Source organism: Pygoscelis adeliae, unplaced genomic scaffold (assembly GCF_000699105.1).
Source record: "Pygoscelis adeliae isolate BGI_AS28 unplaced genomic scaffold, ASM69910v1 Scaffold183, whole genome shotgun sequence".
Taxonomy (NCBI): domain Eukaryota; kingdom Metazoa; phylum Chordata; class Aves; order Sphenisciformes; family Spheniscidae; genus Pygoscelis; species Pygoscelis adeliae.
The window spans coordinates 241,673-259,956 of NW_008824536.1; the positions used below are offsets into that span (position 1 = coordinate 241,673).

Genomic DNA, 18,284 nt, shown 5'->3' on the forward strand with positions numbered 1-18,284 from the left:
AATATTGACCCTGAGTATCCAGAGGAAAGCAAGGAACCTTATTTTCAGGGGCAGTTTAGGAGCTATTAATGCAGGAAACTATGTAGAAAATGCATCTTCTGGTGAAAAACAGTAACCACAAAATCTCTCCATTGTAAAACAAGGCAGATGGATCAGACGTGGGTGCCTGCAGATCTTAATGGTAGTTTGTCGTATCATGCAACTGTGCTGCTTTTACTGGAGATGTGCAGACAAGGCTACAAGCATAATATTTTATAAATAAAACTCTAAACCCACCAATTCACTGTCCTTGAAATTAGTTGAGTCCCCAACCTTTACAACAGTGAAATGGCAGAGTATTTTTGTCCATTTCATTGTAACACGTAATTTTGTGCCGAAATTTCACTATTCAAATAATCACAGGAATTAGCACTTACCTCACAGATCACATATTCAGTCAGCTTTTGCAATCAATACTCATATCTATATATGTACATATGTGTGATCACAGATATTACAGCGGTAATTCTTGTGTTCCCGTTAAAATGTTTGGGTTGTTCATTCAGGGTTTGAAAGGAAGAGGCAGACATTGATTTACAAAGGAGCATAAGGAGATGATTCAAACCAGAGCACAGATAACAAAAACATTAAAAAAATTTTTTAGAAATTTTTTAAAGCAACTATATCCCCCCTCCCGTCAATATGCAAGGCATGATCCCAGCACAATTTAGCATACACAAGACTGGTAGCCACTGCTATTTTTTCTTGTCCTGTTTGACTGACTGGGAACAAGATCAGACAGGCGATAAGTGCGCAATTGTTCTGTTCACAATGCAGCTCCCGTAGCCGCTACCATCAAAAAAGCACAGATGACTCTGGAAACGTGAGATTTTACCCACCCTTAATAAAGAGAAGGAGCGTGAAGCCTACATAATGTTTTACATAAAGGTGTATAATCTTAACTCTGGTACTCTACACTTTCTCTCCCTCTGGCTCCCCAAACAATGAGCACAATTGAGCTTTTGGTACTAAAACATCTGTTCTCTTAAAAATCACATTGTAGTTGTTAATTGCAAATAAAGAAGGTGAGCCTTATCACTGTCAGTTGTTTACCGAATGAGCTGTAATCTTTTTTTCTTATGGGCTTAGTAGGATGCTGCTCTTAAATTTACAGCCGGGAATACAGAGCTCTCAAAGCCAAATAGAAAGCAAATGTAGAATTAAAACTGAAAAAGATTTAAGAAACTTTCTGAAAAAGTTATTTTCCTAACTACCTTCTCTTAAATGAAAAATTCTGAACATACTTAATTAAAGCTGCACTCAGACTATACTCATAGGAACTCCTGAGTTCACATCAGTCCTCTGCTAGTGCAAGCAGATATGTCATCAATTCCTTTTATAAATGACTGAGTTATATTTTAAAAGAAATTATATTTTGTGCTTCTATTCTTATTGCTGTATTGGTTAGAAACCTTACCCTGATTTCCAGCATATGTCGCTTCCACTCACTTCATATGCTGACAATGTCCTCAAAGATAAACAGTTCTTTTCTCTCTCATTAAAGTTTACTCTACTGACATATTTACAGCAAGCAACCATATGCTCCCTCAATCTTTATTTTTACAGGATCAGCAAGTCAGCTTTTTTTGTATGACAGGTCCATGTTTTTGCATCTGTCATACTTCGAAGAATGTCTTTCTGAGAAGTTATTTTCCTGCATTACCTTTTCGTAACACATTTCACTGAAATTGCACCACTGATTACAGTCCTGAATACAGCATTCCGAGTTGCAGTTAATTATTATTTTTTGACCAGCAATGTCAAGTTATGCTGCTTCTCCACTTACTAAATTCCTGCTACCCAGTAGGTTTTTGCTCCCATAGTCTCTTTTATGATCCTCATTAAAACCTGAGACGGAGCTCTTACTTAATTTTGAGGCCATATCAAATTGTTTTAATTTCTACCTGATCCTTATCACTTAGTAGTTGTTTTTCTTTTTTTCTTTTTCTTAACAAAGCTGAAGAACATTTAGATATTTATTATATACCTTTTGCAGGATTTCTACCTGTTCCGAACTTTAATATATAGCTTCAAATACCAACATAACTTAGCATTTTCAGGCCTCACACTATAGTCTAAATCCCTAAGATCCTTATCACACTGAATTTCACTACTTCATTATATTCTATTAACTTTATTAAAATATATACTTCGAAATTGAGAGCCACAGATGCAGAGTTAGTTCTGTTGATCATTAAATTAAACCTAAAATGAATCAATATCTGTCTCTCAGGCTAGGGTTCTTTTCTCTGACCAATTCTTTCATTAATTCCTTACTGTTTTCCAAACCAATGTAACACCATGTCTTGCTAGCTTGGTGACAATGAAGTGAAGCAATGATGTGGGCAGTTACACCGGAATATAACTCACTCAAACAACATTCTTAATATTTGCTCTCAATTTTTTCTCTGGGTAGTTGTAAGACAAAATGCTACAGGATTTAAACTTCTTATAATATTGCAGAACAGTCTATAAGCATGTTTCCAGCATTATCCCAGAACACTTACTATTCTCTCCCAAAGTAACTTCCATCTGAAATACTACTAATACTTTGTGTTAGCAGTACATCACGAAATACTTCATCACTCTGCTAATACTTTGTATTTCTTTGCAGTCTACCATAACATTACTAAACAACGCCAACCACCACCTTTGATTCTAGCTTTCTTGAACAGTAACATGAAAGATACCTGTTCTTATACCCTCCAGCATCAGTCATAACCAATTGTAACTTGTTTCTTAAATAACCTCTAACAAAATAGTTACCTATACAAATACAGATACTGAGTGTGTAACATAAAACCATTTTCATGCACAGAAGCACTAAATTCTGTTGGATGAAGATAATTTTTTGGCGGGGCATGTAAGAGTGTACGAATACAGAGAACACCAGCGGCTGCTCCTTTCTTCACACACTTCTGTCTTGCTAAGTACTCACTACTTAAAACTGAAATAAACTGTTAGTTCTTCTCATAACGCACCTTTAGGGTCAGCCTCACAACATTACACTCCTGCAGAGGGTTCAGTTTCAGCGTTTCTCCCAGGTTACTGCAGCCTGATGTTTGATGCTGCATTTCACAGCAAACACAGACACCATCACTGTCAAATTTAATCTGTGGAGGAAAAAAAAGTTAGAGAAAGTATAAATCAACAGAAATACACTTCCCAAAAATTATATTTACACTTATTGTGACAGTAATGACTACAAAATGCAAAATTAAAATCTCTGTGCAGAATCCCCTGAAGCAGAATGCCTTCCGTTGACTAACATAAGCTATAAAACCAGGTAAAATACACAAAGAGGATACAATACCAAAGAAGAGTGTTACCTTTTATGCCTCTTTTTGAAAAAAATTTGCTTTACAGGGGCAGATGAAACCAGAGTAACTCAAGTGAATAAACATCAAATCATACCCAACAGGATAAAGACAAAAAATAATAGAAAAAAGTCAGAAAATACATGAAGCAGTCATGATCACAAATGTAGCATACTTACACAAACATGGAAAAATAATTATAAAAGAAACCATGACATATACTTGAGAAAAGAGAACACAGCATGAAGAAAAAGTGGAGGATGTAAGAGGTACATGTCATCTCATATGTATTTTTACCTTGGAAAAGTTTTGCTCTCTATTTTCCTATGTTCAGTTTGTCTTTAATACAATAAGCATGCAATGTTTTTATATTTTAAAAGGCATTATGCATTCTATTCTCCAAATACTTGCATTAAAGCATGCCTTGCTAAGAATACTGAACCCTGATCATTCTTAAAAAGTAAATTAAAGTTATCTATGAGTGATTCTAAAATAATCCCATTCAGCTCAATGAAAATATTCACTATACTGATTCTGACTTCCTCATTAAAAAAAACAAAAACAAACAAACAAAAAAACAAAATCCATAGCAATGTTTATTTTTCCACTTCCTTCTCACAAAGACTTTTTTTAAGCCAAAATGTAACTCCATACACGTTTTTACCTAGTCTGTTAATATGAACTGTCATTGCTTTGAATTTTCTCAGTTGGGTATTTCTGTGCTTTCTCCATTCCCATTTTTGCAGGTAATTTAAAGGGCTAACAATGGGATACAATACCTTACTCCTCACTCCTCCAGGTCACTAGTTGCAATTCAATCCAGGTTAGTATTGAGAAAAATAATTAGTATCACATGGGAGTTCCTTGAACTATGAGTTTAAAAATACCAGATCCCAGGTTTCTATACTCCAATAACCAGCAGTAAGAATGACACTCATGAGAAACTTCCATGGCTTTTCATGTAAAGAATAAAAGATTCAATGTACCATTCAGGCATACTCAATCAGTCCTGTATTCCTCCAAGTAAAGACAGAAGCACAGTGTCTGGGTGGTGAGGGATCCAAATCACCACGTTACTTACTCTTTAAAAAAAAAAAAAACCCAAACAAAACAAAAAAAGCACAAAAAAGACCAAAACCACCACCACATTTTCCAGACACAAATCTGCAAAAAATTTCCTAATGCAAATATGCATTTACTATTTTTAATTCAAATTCTCCCTAGAATGTTGCCAATTTCTTGAACAAAGATAGATAGCAGCATTCTGGGCTGCGTCAAAAGCAGCGTGGCCAGCAGGTCGAGGGAGGGGATTCTGCCCCTCTACTCTGCTCTGGTGAGACCCCACCTGGAGTCCTGCGTCCAGCTCTGGAGCCCTCAGCACAAGAAAGACACGGACCTGTTGGAGCGACTCCAGAAGAGGGTCACGAAAATGCTCAGGGGGATGGAACACCTCTCCTGTGAAGAAAGGCTGAGAGAGTTGGGGTTGTTCAGCCTAGAGAAGAGGCGGCTTCAGGGAGACCTTATTGCAGCCTATCAGTACTTAAAGGGGGCTTATAAGAAAGATGGCGGCAAACTTTTTAGCGGGGCCTGTTGCAACAGGACAAGGGGGAATGGCTTTAAACTAAAGGGGGATAGATTTATACTAGATATAAGGAAGAAATTTTTTACACTGAGGGTGGTGAAACACTGGCACAGGTTGCCCAGAGAGGTGGTGGATGCCCCATGCCTGGAAACATTCCAGGTCAGGTTGGACGGGGCTCTGAGCAACCTGCTCTAGTTGAAGATGTCCCTGCCCACGGCAGGGGGGTTGGACTAGATGACCTTTAGAGGGCCCTTCCAACCCAAACTATTCTGTGATTCTATGATTCCTTGTAGAATTACCTTGCACAGCCTTTTACGGAGAATCATTTCAACAGAATATTTTTGCTTAAGACCTTGAAGAATGTTTAAATTGTTCATATAATCTTAATAGCTGCATATTTAAGTATATGTATTTTTTAGTGTCACCCCTATCAGGCTTATCTAGTGCTCTCTGCTTACATGCTGGTGACCAGAGCAGCAGTTGGAGGAGCAGAAATAAGAGTCCATTAAAAAACCATAATAAACTTTACCAGACGAGATGCAGATGAATGAATGCTTGCCATATACAGTGATGAAGGCATGCTGTGCTGGTTTTGGCTGGGGTAGAGTTAATTTTCTTCACAGTAGCTAGTATGGGGCTATGTTTTGGATTTGTGCTGGAAACAGCGTTGATAATGCAGAGATGTTTTCGTTACTGCTGAGCAGTGCTGACACACAGTCAAGGCCTTTTCTGCTTCTCACCCCACCCCACCAGCGAGCAGGCTGGGGGGGCACAAGAAGCTGGGAGGGGGCACAGCTGGGACAGCTGACCCCAACTGCCCAAAGGGAGATTCCACACCATGTGACGTCATGCTCAGCACATACAGCTGGGGGAAGAAGAAGGAAGGGGGGGACATTGGGAGTGATGGCGTTTGTCTTCCCCGGTAACCATTACGCACAATGGAGCCCTGCTTTCCTGGAGATGGCTGAACACCTGCCTGCTGAGGGGAAGGAGTGAAGGAATTCCTTGTTTTGCTTTGCTTGTGTGCGTGGCTTTTGCTTTACCTATTAAACTGTCTTTATCTCACCCCACGAGTTTTCTCACTTTTACTCTCTTCCGATTCCCTCCCCCATTCCACCGGGGGGGGGGGGCAAGGGGCTGTGGGGTGCTTAGTTGCCGGCTGGGGTCAAACCACAACACATGCTCAGGGCAGAATGCTATCTCAGTGGGTTTCAATTCCTGAGGCTCCAGATTGCCCTCTAGCCAGTATAATTTGTAAAAAGGCTTTAAAAAAAATATGGGTATGTAATTATACCATTTCCCATATACTCAAAGGCAGCACTGGAAATAATTGTCTATGGCAACTCACAAAGACTGGTCATACCCTAAGTCATAGACACTGTAAAAGAAATAAAGAAAAAAATATATAGTTTGAGCACCTTTATAATAGTTGTGTTGTTTATTTCTAATTAGCATACAATTTAATTCACAAAGTTGCTTTAACAATTTCAGACAGTGGGCTTTTTTTCAATTCCTGTAATCTTTTAATACCTTCTTTTAAAAAATGAAAGATCTGAACAAAACCCAACTACATGGTTTATGATCAGATAACCTCAGCTCTTCAAATCAATGGAAAATACAAAGCACTAAATGCTACTGGGGAGGTCTTGCTCCTGAATCTCTCTGGAAATGGTGTCAACTGTTAGATAAATGCTACAGAGGAAGTTCAAACTTACACTTTGAATTTAGAGCTGTGTCAAATTCAGTGGCCAGAATGCTACAGCACACCTGCTCTACCAGCACCAGGCATAGAGCAAATCAATATAGTCTTCAGCTGCTAAAAACTTTTTATAATGAGGAAAATGGACTTCAGACAAAGCTAGCTACTGCAGGATCATTTGCTCTCTGATTCATGTTCAATGAATTCTGCCCCTGTTCAATGAAAGATAGTCACTGACTCACGATGGGATGTATTGACATTTCTAATACGAAATAGAGGTCCCAAGTCTACTTTTATCTCATGTAATGAACAGGTGTCACAGAAATAAGGCTAAAAAGAGAAATACTTTCTTGGTCAAGATTCCCCATCTATGAGAGATTCTCAGTTCATTCTGAAAGATGTTCCATAACTTTATACTGCCCAGTAACCCTCCCTTTAACTCAATTCTTAAAAATAGTTAAAAGAGAATTGTTTACATGAAAGTTCCTGCAAAACATAGGGACATCTTAAAAATCATAGCATATTCAAAAACACCTAAGATTTGCAAGCGGACTGAAAAACAAAACTCTATTTTAATCTTAGACATACATTTTTGGAGAGCTTTTAACAATTTCCCCCATTGTGCACCTTTTCCTTCAAATGTTTGTGAAGTGACATCTTTGCTAACTTTTGTTTTTGTAATGGGGAGCAGTACAAAAGGCTGAGCCTGTCATTGCGTTCATGCTTTCAACAATACCGCACCTGAAAGCAGTTTTGAGCCCTCGTGCTCCAGAATGCTCATCCCTGCCCTAGTCCCGTCTCACACTTGTGCAGGCAGGATCAAGAATTCTTACAGCTATCCTGTGACCTAAACATTGTCAACACTAACTTTTCTTATTTTGTGTGGGAGTGGCTTATTTTTAGTCCAGATCAGACCTCAAATGACATTCACTGTGTGGCTTCATAAATACAGACAGTGGCACAACAATAGAGCTACATTGGTACAGGGAGAAGGAGTTGGGATTACTCCTTTCAGCTGCAGGGCTGGTGTTTGCCAGCCTCAGACACAATTACATCAGCAGTGCCTCCAAAACTGTTTTCTCCTCTCTCTGCTGTGTTTAAATCTCTTCGGTTGGCAGAGCTCAAGAATAAAGCATCATTCACTTCATCCCCTGCACGTACTCCCCACCATCAGTTTCCCTGTATATATTTGCATTCCACTTTGTGATTCTTACTCATGCTAGTAAGCACAGTCAGTAATCACAGTATAGTTTGTGTACTTTCATATTTATGACAGTTGCACAGTACTCCCTCATCCAAACCATATTTAAGATTTCAAACATCAGCCTGAGCTGCCTACATGCATAAATTGTCTTTTAAGTTTATTTTGTTTTGCCAAAAAGCAGTACTGTTACTTCAAAAGTGATAAAACCCATTAAAATCTGACTTTTATGTAGCAGAGGATCAAAAAAGTAAAGGATCCTCCAACAACAAAGAACACAGAGAACTTCAGACTTATTAAAAATACATGTATATGTACACACACACAAAGCCCCCTATGTTACAATAAAGTAACAAAAATGTGTGCAGACCAGATTGTTTTCATCTGTATCAATTCATCAAATGCTGTGTAGTTATTAAAGGTGTCTTAACAAAGAAGAAATTACTGCTGAGTGCACAGACAATCTCACCACAAAAGGTAAGTTAGGGATGAAGTAACAGTATTACTTTGCATTCTACCCTTTCCCTATTACAAATTTAAAACTTCCAGTAAAAGTAGTAATAGATTTTACTTTGTCTTCTAAATCAACCTTCAGAGTTTTTTATAGGGAACATAAAAACAGCAGAACAAAATTTCAAAACAAAATATGAAAGTTCAAAAGTTGAAAACAAGGCAGTGAAGTGCAAGAAAGCCTCACAGATATGTTTATGGGAAGGAACTTTAGTCAATTATAACAGCTTATGCGAAGAGAAAGAGCGGGAGGATCTAGTAAGGAATGAAGGTGAGTGGTAGGGAAAACTCAAGAGAAAAAACTGACAAGTGAATAAGAACAAAAAAAGTACATTTATTTTCCTGGAATTTTAAAAATTGTTTTTCAATATGCACAGAATTGAATGTAGCTACAGCACAAAATAGAATACAAAGAAACCTCAGTTCTGGAACTGGGCTATGCCATTCATCTCTATGTGAACCTGCACTTGGCTTTGCTTTTCCTTGCTTTGCCTATTCCAGCTAAACATAATTCAGGGAAAAAGGAGTCTTCCTTTATATGTTACTGTAACCACAGGACAATTTCAGCTGTAAAACTGAAAAATAAATTATAAGCAATCTTTCTATCCGGAGACAGACACTATCACTACTTTTCTGAATAATAAGCAGCTGTAAATTTGATTAAAAATAGAGCATTTATTTTTAAATGAATAAGCGACTTACAATAAGACAGGTACACCCATTAAAGACAAATAAAGACTAAGAAATAAAACATCACTAACAAAATTCTATCTTGTGCAGTAATAGAATATAAATTAAAATGTACAAATTGCTCTACCCACGTATATTAAGCACAATTTTTAGAGAGTTATTTTTTGAAAAAGAAATTTGTAAGACAGAAATATTGTTTCTCATACACACATTAATGAACAGCTTGAGTATGTAAGTGCTCTGTACACACCCTACTCTCACTGACTTAAAGCAGTATCTTGAGGTTTTGGCTGCAGGATCTATAGCTAACCATGGGGAAAAAAATTCCAATTAAATTTTCGTAACAAGCCATTAAAGCTACTGGTGGTTTTTTTTGTTCCTCAATGTTGTATGTTGCTAAGCTGCAGGATAAAGAGCACAAATACTAAATTCACAAATTACACATTCAAAATGCTAACATATGGTGAGCACATTTTTCATATTCACACAAAAATATATATTATGGAATCTACAATAAATCCCCAGTGTTTAAAGCAAAATAAGACCCTTATGTCTCATTCTTTTTCTTCAAACTACTCCTCTACATGTGAAACACTTCTGAATTTAAACTCCACAATACAGTAGATACTGTTACCATTTTTAAAGGCATACATTCAGCATGAATGAGTTTGACAAATACGAGTAAAATGTAATTTATTTTGAATTTAACTTTTGTACTGTACAATGCTTGGGAATTTACTAGCGTATTTTTGTCTGATACAGTTAAATGGGATGTTAACTACATCTCAGACTGCATGTCTACGAAAGACTCCTAGAGCTGCTTCGCTGTAAATTTGTATTCTAGAAAGTAAATTTGTATCCTAGAAGGCAATCAAAGGATTTAGAGCTCTCTGATAACGTACACCCAGTCACATAGTGCTTGACTGCACAGACCTGCAACACTAACGTGAGCCATCTAAGGAATTAATATGAAATATAAGCTTAGAACAAGTTAAGAAACTGGTATTTTTCCTTTTTCAGTGAAAAACGGTAATAATATAATTATGTTCAACCTAGTACATTATCAAATTCTGAGTCAAATCCTGCACTTAATCATAAAGCAGTGTTGTTCACTACAGTGTGTCTCTCCCAGTGGGCAGTGTCCAGGAACAGAAATCTAGAATTTCATCCGTATGAGCACTTCAACATGGCAATATAATGTATTCACGTGCAAGTCCCCAACCTGACTGAAATGTGATTTTGAGTAAGGAAAATCTAAAAAGTAAGGTCTGGGCAGAACAAACTGTATGTTTTTTAAAACAATTATGATATGATAAACAGTCACAATGAAATTAAATTGCCCTCTTCTAGTACAACACACTGTGGCAAAGCTATTTCATATTTCATCATGCTCTGAAAATTGAAACTAGCAGTTTGAACATTTGTTTTATCTTCTTTTGCCAGCTCAGCATTTCATTAGTCCAGAGGAAAATTTGCACATTCCATCTGTAGCAAGAATAAAAAGCTCAGGAAAGTACAAATGAAATGTAACTGTTGCCTCTTAATTTATTAGCCAAGTACACTGGGCTTTGGAAAAAATGCAAAACACTATTTGCAAGATTCTTGCTTAAGTGACAATCTTCCATTAACCTGGAGAAACAAGCAAAGGTTTCCTTTGAATTCTGCCACAAGAGAACAAACGGGGAAAGCACCTCCTCAGGAAGTTCCTACATGCCCACCCACCAAACCTCTTAATCCCAAAATGCCTACCCAAGGGCAAAGCCTGCTTCCACCTGTGAATTCTCTGCCTGCCCACTGAAAGCATTTGTTTTATACCACGCCCCTCCCGCACCATTGATTAGAACAAGACTGGAGGAGGCAAGACATAGGAGGGAAGAAGGGGGGCAAATATACAGCATGTCCAGAGAAGGGCAACGAAGATGTTGAAGGGTCTGGAGAACAAGTCTGATGAGGAGCGGCTGAGGGAACTGGGGTTGTTTAGCCTGGAGAAAAGGAGGCTCAGGGGAGACCTCATCGCTCTCTACAACTACCTGAAAGGAGGTTGTAGTGAGGTGGGTGTCGGTCTCTTCTCCCAAGTAACAAGCGATAGGACGAGAGGAAATGGCCTCAAGTTGCGCCAGAGGAGGTTTAGATTGGACGTGAGGAAAAATTTCTTCACCAAAAGGGTTGTCAAGCATTGGAACAGGCTGCCCAGGAAAGCTTGTTGAATCACCATCCCTGGAGGTATTTAAAAGACATGTAGATGTGGTGCTTAGGGACATGGTTTAGTGGTGGACTTGGCAGTGGTAGGTTAATGGTTGAACCTGATGATCTTAAAGGTCTTTTCCAACCTAAATGATTCTATGATCTTATTTATTCTATGATCTTACAGTTAAAAAACCCAAGGCTATTTTGAAGTTCAGAACAAATGTGGTCCCACAAAAATCACTGAATCTAGGATATTTTGAAACAACATCAAATTTCCAAGTGGAAAACATCCCAAACAACTGAAACAATTTTTTCAAAAAGCCGAAGGGAAAAAAAAAAAAGCAATTCTTCCTGAATGAGCTTTTTTTTTCCCTTCTAAATTTCACCTTATCCAAAACAAATTTATTCCTTTTAATTTTCATCAATGATCTGTGAATCCAACTGCACAGCTCAGTCACTGCTTACTTCTGCAGTTGTAGTTTTCCTATTAGATGTGGTGATTCTGACCAAAATTGAAGAAGAGACATGGGGCTAATAACCAGAAGAGAGGTCAATGAAGAGAACATTTAAAAGACTAAAAAGACTTTCTGTTAACTTAGGTCTTTTTCTTGGTAGTGAACATCTAGCCACTGTCTGGAGCCAGTGCTTTCTTTGTCTATGAATGTGCTAATTAAGCAGAACTTTGCTTATTTCAACTTTCTGTCCCTGCAATGCCACTTTGTTGATTCTCATTAATGTGATTTTCTTCCTTTTGTCCTACACCTCTATCATAGCTTGTATTAGGAGAAATTAAAACGCTTACTTTAATTTGTCTGAGTCTTTCTGCTTGGTGCAAAGGCCTATGAGGAATCCTAAACACAAATACATTATCACAATACATCCCAGAACAGACATCACATACAGCTAGGTGGTATTATTAAATGATAAATATTGTCAACATTTTTAAACATAGACTCCAACAAGCACATACATAATCACAGTTAACAGTAGTCTGAGTAAGCAACTGAATTGTAGGCGTAGGGATTTTTCAGTAGGCTTTGCTGAGTAGCCCTGTTTGCTAATGGCTGCCTAAAAGGAACTAAAAAAGCAGACATACACATGTAGCAAGACCCATGCATGCACTAAGCCGCGACAGCACCAATGGCACTGTTCTTGCTACATGCATTCCTCTCCATCTGGGACAGGATTTGCTGTTTAAAATCTGTTCACACAGCTTACTGGACATCTGTCAAAAGCATGTCAGTAATGACACTGGTTACTACTGAGTCAGAGGTGAAAGGCTGCACACACAAGTACAAATTATAGTCAATTAAATGTCAAAATCAGTAAGTAGTTAAGAGTATGTTGGTTCTGAAATAATTTATGTATCAAACAGTACAGAAATTCTAGGGGATTTTGCCAACAAATCAAACAATGAGCTATTGAGCAAGGAAGAGGTAAACTCATGTTTCCAAAATGCCAATGTTCCTTCCTTTCTTCTCTTTAGGGCTTTAATACTATCCTACATGAAAGATGTGGCAAGATGGCATTGCATGAGAATACGGAACACCATGTATCAACCAGCAGAGCATGACATCTAGACACAAGCCTAAGGTAATTACAATGATGCTCCCAGGTCAAAATACTGTGTTTGAAAATTATAGCAGATAGGTCACATAATATATGTTATATAGTTGCGTTACATAGTTAGGAAAGCATTCATTTTGAGAGACCATTGTTTCTTCCATGCACATCAAAGCCATTTTTGTAAGTCTTCATGGGAAGTTCTGATTTAAACGCAGTCCTTCAAAGTAACTTCTAAATAGTCCTAATATCAAAGCAAGGATCTCAGAACAAATTAGTAAGACTCACTTCAAAGATCTCCCACAAAAAATACCTATGATGCTTCTTTTTTTCATGAAAATAACCAACAAACCCCACAACAAAAAAGCTATTTTCTCATAGCACTCTGAAGTACAGCATACATCTTACAACAGCTCCAGGTTCCACCAGTTGGTTTTTTCCAGCTCTGCAGCACAACTCCAACCTCCCATCAAAATGAGAGCCAGGAACTTTATCAAGAATTTCCCAGATCAAATATTTTACAGGGAAAACCCTCCCTTCCTCTGTTTGGGTCACTGCTGGTTTTCCACCGAGTCAGCTATCTGGCTCTGTCCATCTGGTTCCATAAAGCCTTTACCCCAATCACACCTGGAAATCGCAAACACTGTGGAAAGCTTAGCAGAATACCTAAGCTTTTCCAGACTACCTAACTGATGGAGCTGCAGACATACCCCTCTGAAACAGGCTGGGTGATAGGAAAACAGAACACAGGCTTAAAAGCTGACTAAACAAGGTGAAGGCATGTGGCAGGTCACACCCAAATGGTTTCCTGTTCTGTATTTTTCATGTGCCTTTGAAATATTTGCCGAAACATTTTCTATTATTTGAACTTAGTTTTATTAAATACGTTGTGTGCAAACGGAAGCCTGAAGAGTTTTACTGGACAAAAACCTTAGAACAAAGGAGGAAAACAATGGCTGAATAGAAGAGGTGCACAAGCATATTGTGGAGTCATCTGTTGGCATTAGAGAGAAAAATACCTTTCTCTTTATCATTCAAATCAATGTCTTGGGGTGTGTATGTACACATGTTCCTAATACTTAATGAATCCTATGAGTGCATACTCACTCACTTTAAACAGTTTCATTGGTCTACTGACAGCCAGATTATACGAAAAAGAGCACTCTGATGCATATCCATAAACATTCTCCAGTCCATTTGTCAGTCTTACAATTTAATGTCATTTGTAAGATTGTAAATCTTACAATTTAATGTCATTCAATTTTTGAATTGGGGGGGGTAATTGTTTTATTATTTACTTTAAATCAGAGATTTCAGACATGAGTTTAGTTCTGTAGACATCTTTGTCAGTTTACGTCAGAAGATATATTAGAGTTCAATGTATATGTACCATTTTCCTGAGATAAAAACATAAAGACTTTAGTATACTGTATCTTTTAATAATTTAGAGCATGCCACATCATGATAATTTTTATTATTCTGTATTTTATTTAACATAAGTAACATACATTTGCTTTAGAAATTAAAAAAAGGAACTAATTTAGGTTGGCAAATAAAATATTAACATACACATACCAAAACTTTACTATCAGTACATCTGTGAAACACACTGGCAGTATAAGGAGCTATTGGATGAAATCCTGATACTGCTGACATCAAATGGGAATCACTGCATTGCTTTGATGTGGCCTGTATTCCACCTAGGCTGTTTAAGCGTTATCTGTACCATGACACTAAGAAGCAAGTCTTTCTCATATTACAACTTACTTTTTGAGGTGACAAAACACTGTAAATACATTAGCACTTTAACTCTCAAACTTTTCCCAACATGATTTTTCATGTTGTAATGCCTATAGATGGTTCTACATGGTTTTAAAGACATGCTTTGAAAATTAAAGGAATATGTGTATAAAAACCAAACAAATGAAAAATAAAATCCATTGCCCTTTATAAGAGACTTGTTTTTCATTACTCACCAACTGACATCCTTCCAGGGACTTTACCAGCTGAGCGTTCTGACAAGAGAGAATGGAACCAGCCAAGTTCAGCATTACACACACTGCAGACAGCAGCATGAAAAAAGTTATCTGGGAAAAAAACAAACAGCCTATTATTATTCACTGCAAGAGGCAAACAAGAAAAAAATATCATTTAGACATTCAAGACTTCCAGCCGGTCATACAATTACATGGATGGTAACATTTTATACATTGTAAAGAAGAAAGTAGAGTATTCTTTCATCTGACAACATCCTGAGTCTCACACTATAAGAGAAAGCTAAATCAAAACTAGACTTGACTATCATCTATTTTTCTTCAGCCATTTCAAAATCATCCATTTATCTCCCACTTCTATCACACACTCTGAAAATTTAATGGGTTTTATGAATTAGCATTATTAACAAGTAAGATTTGAAAAAGGTATTTTTATAATCAAAAGTAGTCTTAAAACAATTTAAATCCCTTTTGATGAGGATACGGGTATCTTAAAGAGGAAAAGTATTTGTGAATATCATGTATCATGAGTTTGTACAAGTTGGGGAACAAAAGGTGAATAAAATTCTGGATATATATAACTACTTGATTTTTAAACAATTACAATTTAAGCAGCATCCTCCATATCAATTACCCATTGTGTTAATTACTCCTTTCCCCTCTTTTCAAAATACGTCAAAACAATCATTAACTTGATTGCATCAGCTTAACTATCATTTTATTGCTTTAAACATAAAAAACCTGGCCCAGTGCGGGCAGACAGAAATCTCAGTATGTAGGGAACTTCATAGGTAGGGAAATAGAAAGGCACAAGCAGTAAGAGGCCAAGAATAAACATGTGCTCAATATGTGGCCACCTTAAATATTCAGTGTTCACGTTGCCATATAACACTTATATTCCTATTAAGTTATCCGAAATTAGTAAGAAATTCTGTTGCATCTTTTTTCCGTATGCATGCCCATAGTTTACAAACTTTCCGGTCACTGTTCTCACAAGATGTTATCTTCCATCAATGCATATGGTACAAATATTTTTGGCAACCTTAAATCCAAAATGGCTGGATCTTTTTTAGTGTTTTTCAAATGAAAAACAAGAATGTGAATAATTTCCCTCTTCACCAACCTAAGCCTTCCTTGACAGAAAAATTCCCAATTGATATATCCAAGGGTTAAATTATATCTCCATTGCATATTCTGATAGAAAACAAGATTTCAAGTATTTTTACAATTTAACACTCCTATATTGTGTGTATGAAAAAGAATCTGTGACAAATCTGTGTCAAAGTCAAAACTTCTAGAATAAAAGACATACTGCTACCATATAATAATGGGCAACTAGATGATGTCTGTGTCTCTGTATATTGTCACATATGCAGAGAAACACTGATACTGTAAGTAGTATAAAATCTGCCCTAATGGATACCTTGCAGATTCAATATTTATATGTCACCTCATTTTATTATTTCATTTTTGTGTATTTAATCATTGTAACCCAAGAGCTTTATGCATTTATTTTTGCTAATAGAGGCAAAAATTAATATACTTGATAGAGTGATAGTTGTTAAAACATTGAGCTTTCTAACATACTAAACATGATTTTTAACATACTTGTTCTAGCCCTTTAACTGCAAATTCATTCGAACAGTTAATAGAACTTTTACCAAAAATAGGAAATTGATTTCTTTTTATTTACTTGTTTTGTTGTTTATTTTTTATGTTGCCAGTATTTCAATTGCTAACCTTGTACTGCAAATTCTCCTGGAGTAAATCGACATTACTGGCTATATCATATTCCTTTTATGAACCATACACATGTTCCTGAAAATTCACATCTTTAAAGAAGTCCTGCTTGCCCTACAGAAAGGAGTAGCCAGGTGTGTAAATGGACATCAAAATTTGATTCAAAAAAATTTAAACATCAGACACCTTTTCTCTGACAAGCACAGTTCACATATGAAACTTCAGCCATTTCAAAAACCACCAAAGTAACAAAAGGCAAACATCCTCTAACTTTATGTTGATTGACTTGGGTAGGCTCACAGGAAAAGAAAAATACATGGTGTGATGCTAAGGCTGATGAATCCAGTCCTTTGCTGACTTATAAGTTCTATATAAAGTCATCAGAACTGTGTAGAATCTCAACACCAAATCCCCTTTATAGCTCTCCTGCTACAACACCGAAGAGTAGTTAATTCTTCATGGTTAAAACACTTTCCTTATTTATTCAGTTGTCCCCTCATTAATCCCTGGCAGAACCAATGCAGCACTTGCTACTCAAAGATCCTTCCTCAGCTAACGAAGTCTACAAAGTTCTGAAAGCTCAGAGAAAATAGAGTCCCCTATGCTGAAGGAACACCTACTGTATCAACTCTGCTCCAAATGCCTTTCATTAGTCACATACCTTCAGGAAAAGAAGGGTCCCAAACAGTTTTTGAAAACTACCACAAGCACTTTTTTGGAAAAACAAACAGAACACTCCTATAATCTCCGCATTATTAACCAAAAGACAGAAGCTGTGTTACAAATTTTAGTTGCCAGCTTCACATTCTTCCAAGCATCACAGCTGACAACAAGGTTTAGAACCTATGTCAGGTTTATCTATCTTTATTGTACTCTCTCCGTATCAGCATTCATTAATGATGAAACCCGTCTTGGCAGTTCCAAAGTAACCTCCTCCTCTTGTCACGTGCAAAGACAAGAGAGAAGGATCCCGCACTCTGTCAAAATCATGTAACAGGCTCTTAAATTTTCTGCTCTTCTCTGTGGGTCTAAGACTCACATTCTGTATAGAAGTTGCATTTAAAAGTGACAGCCACCAGTGACACGGTCACATATCAAACAGTGGAGTTCTCTTTCACACTTATCTTACCCAGTTTTGCTATTTTATGCCTCACTTCTCAATGTCCCGGGCAAGGCATTACCTAAGCTGGGTTGGACGTGTAGTTAGAAGGGAAAACAGGGGTTGCATGCAAGCCTTTTGCAACTACCTTGCTTCTTGCAGAGCACAAACGGCCTAATCAAAGCATTGTAAATATTTCCAATATCCTTCCTTAAAGCTTCTCAGATAAATACCAAAAAAGCTTTCCACTGATGGAGTAGGACACACCTGTTACGCTGTTACCACAACTTTTGAGGTGAAAGTTCACCACCATGCTGGAAGCCACAACAGAGAAAAGGAGACATAAAAATATCAATTACCACATTAACAGGCATTAAAAAAAAAACCTTCAGCGTGCTTAATGTTTTTATCACAAATCAGTCTTTTCTAACACTGGCACAAGTACAGCAGTAAAGATAAACATATCTGCAACCCTTTGAAGGAGTGGTCATTGAGGATTATGATGGACAGCCAACACCACATTATGAAACACTGTAGATGAAGTTAGATATACATTATTCGTGAAATTAAGTATGTCTAATTTCCACATTAAAATTTTCCTCAGAAAGTGAGCTACTGAATGTTTGCTTTGAGCGCTCAGTGTGACATACTTGCAGGAGCAGT

The 18,284-nt window shown here is 37.1% G+C and overlaps 1 protein-coding gene across 1 annotated transcript in view; it reads right to left on the reverse strand.

Annotated features, from left to right (window-relative positions):
• The window catches only part of FAM189A1 (family with sequence similarity 189, member A1), a 97,169-nt gene that overhangs the window by 45,905 nt on the left and 32,980 nt on the right, over nucleotides 1-18,284 (reverse strand). The window contains exons 2-3 of the mRNA XM_009321564.1: nucleotides 14,765-14,875; nucleotides 3,021-3,152 (exon numbers count right to left, since the gene is read on the reverse strand). Coding sequence (XP_009319839.1) covers nucleotides 3,021-3,152; nucleotides 14,765-14,863 — 231 coding nt within the window. The 5' untranslated portion in view covers nucleotides 14,864-14,875. The remainder of the gene's footprint in view (nucleotides 1-3,020; nucleotides 3,153-14,764; nucleotides 14,876-18,284) is intronic.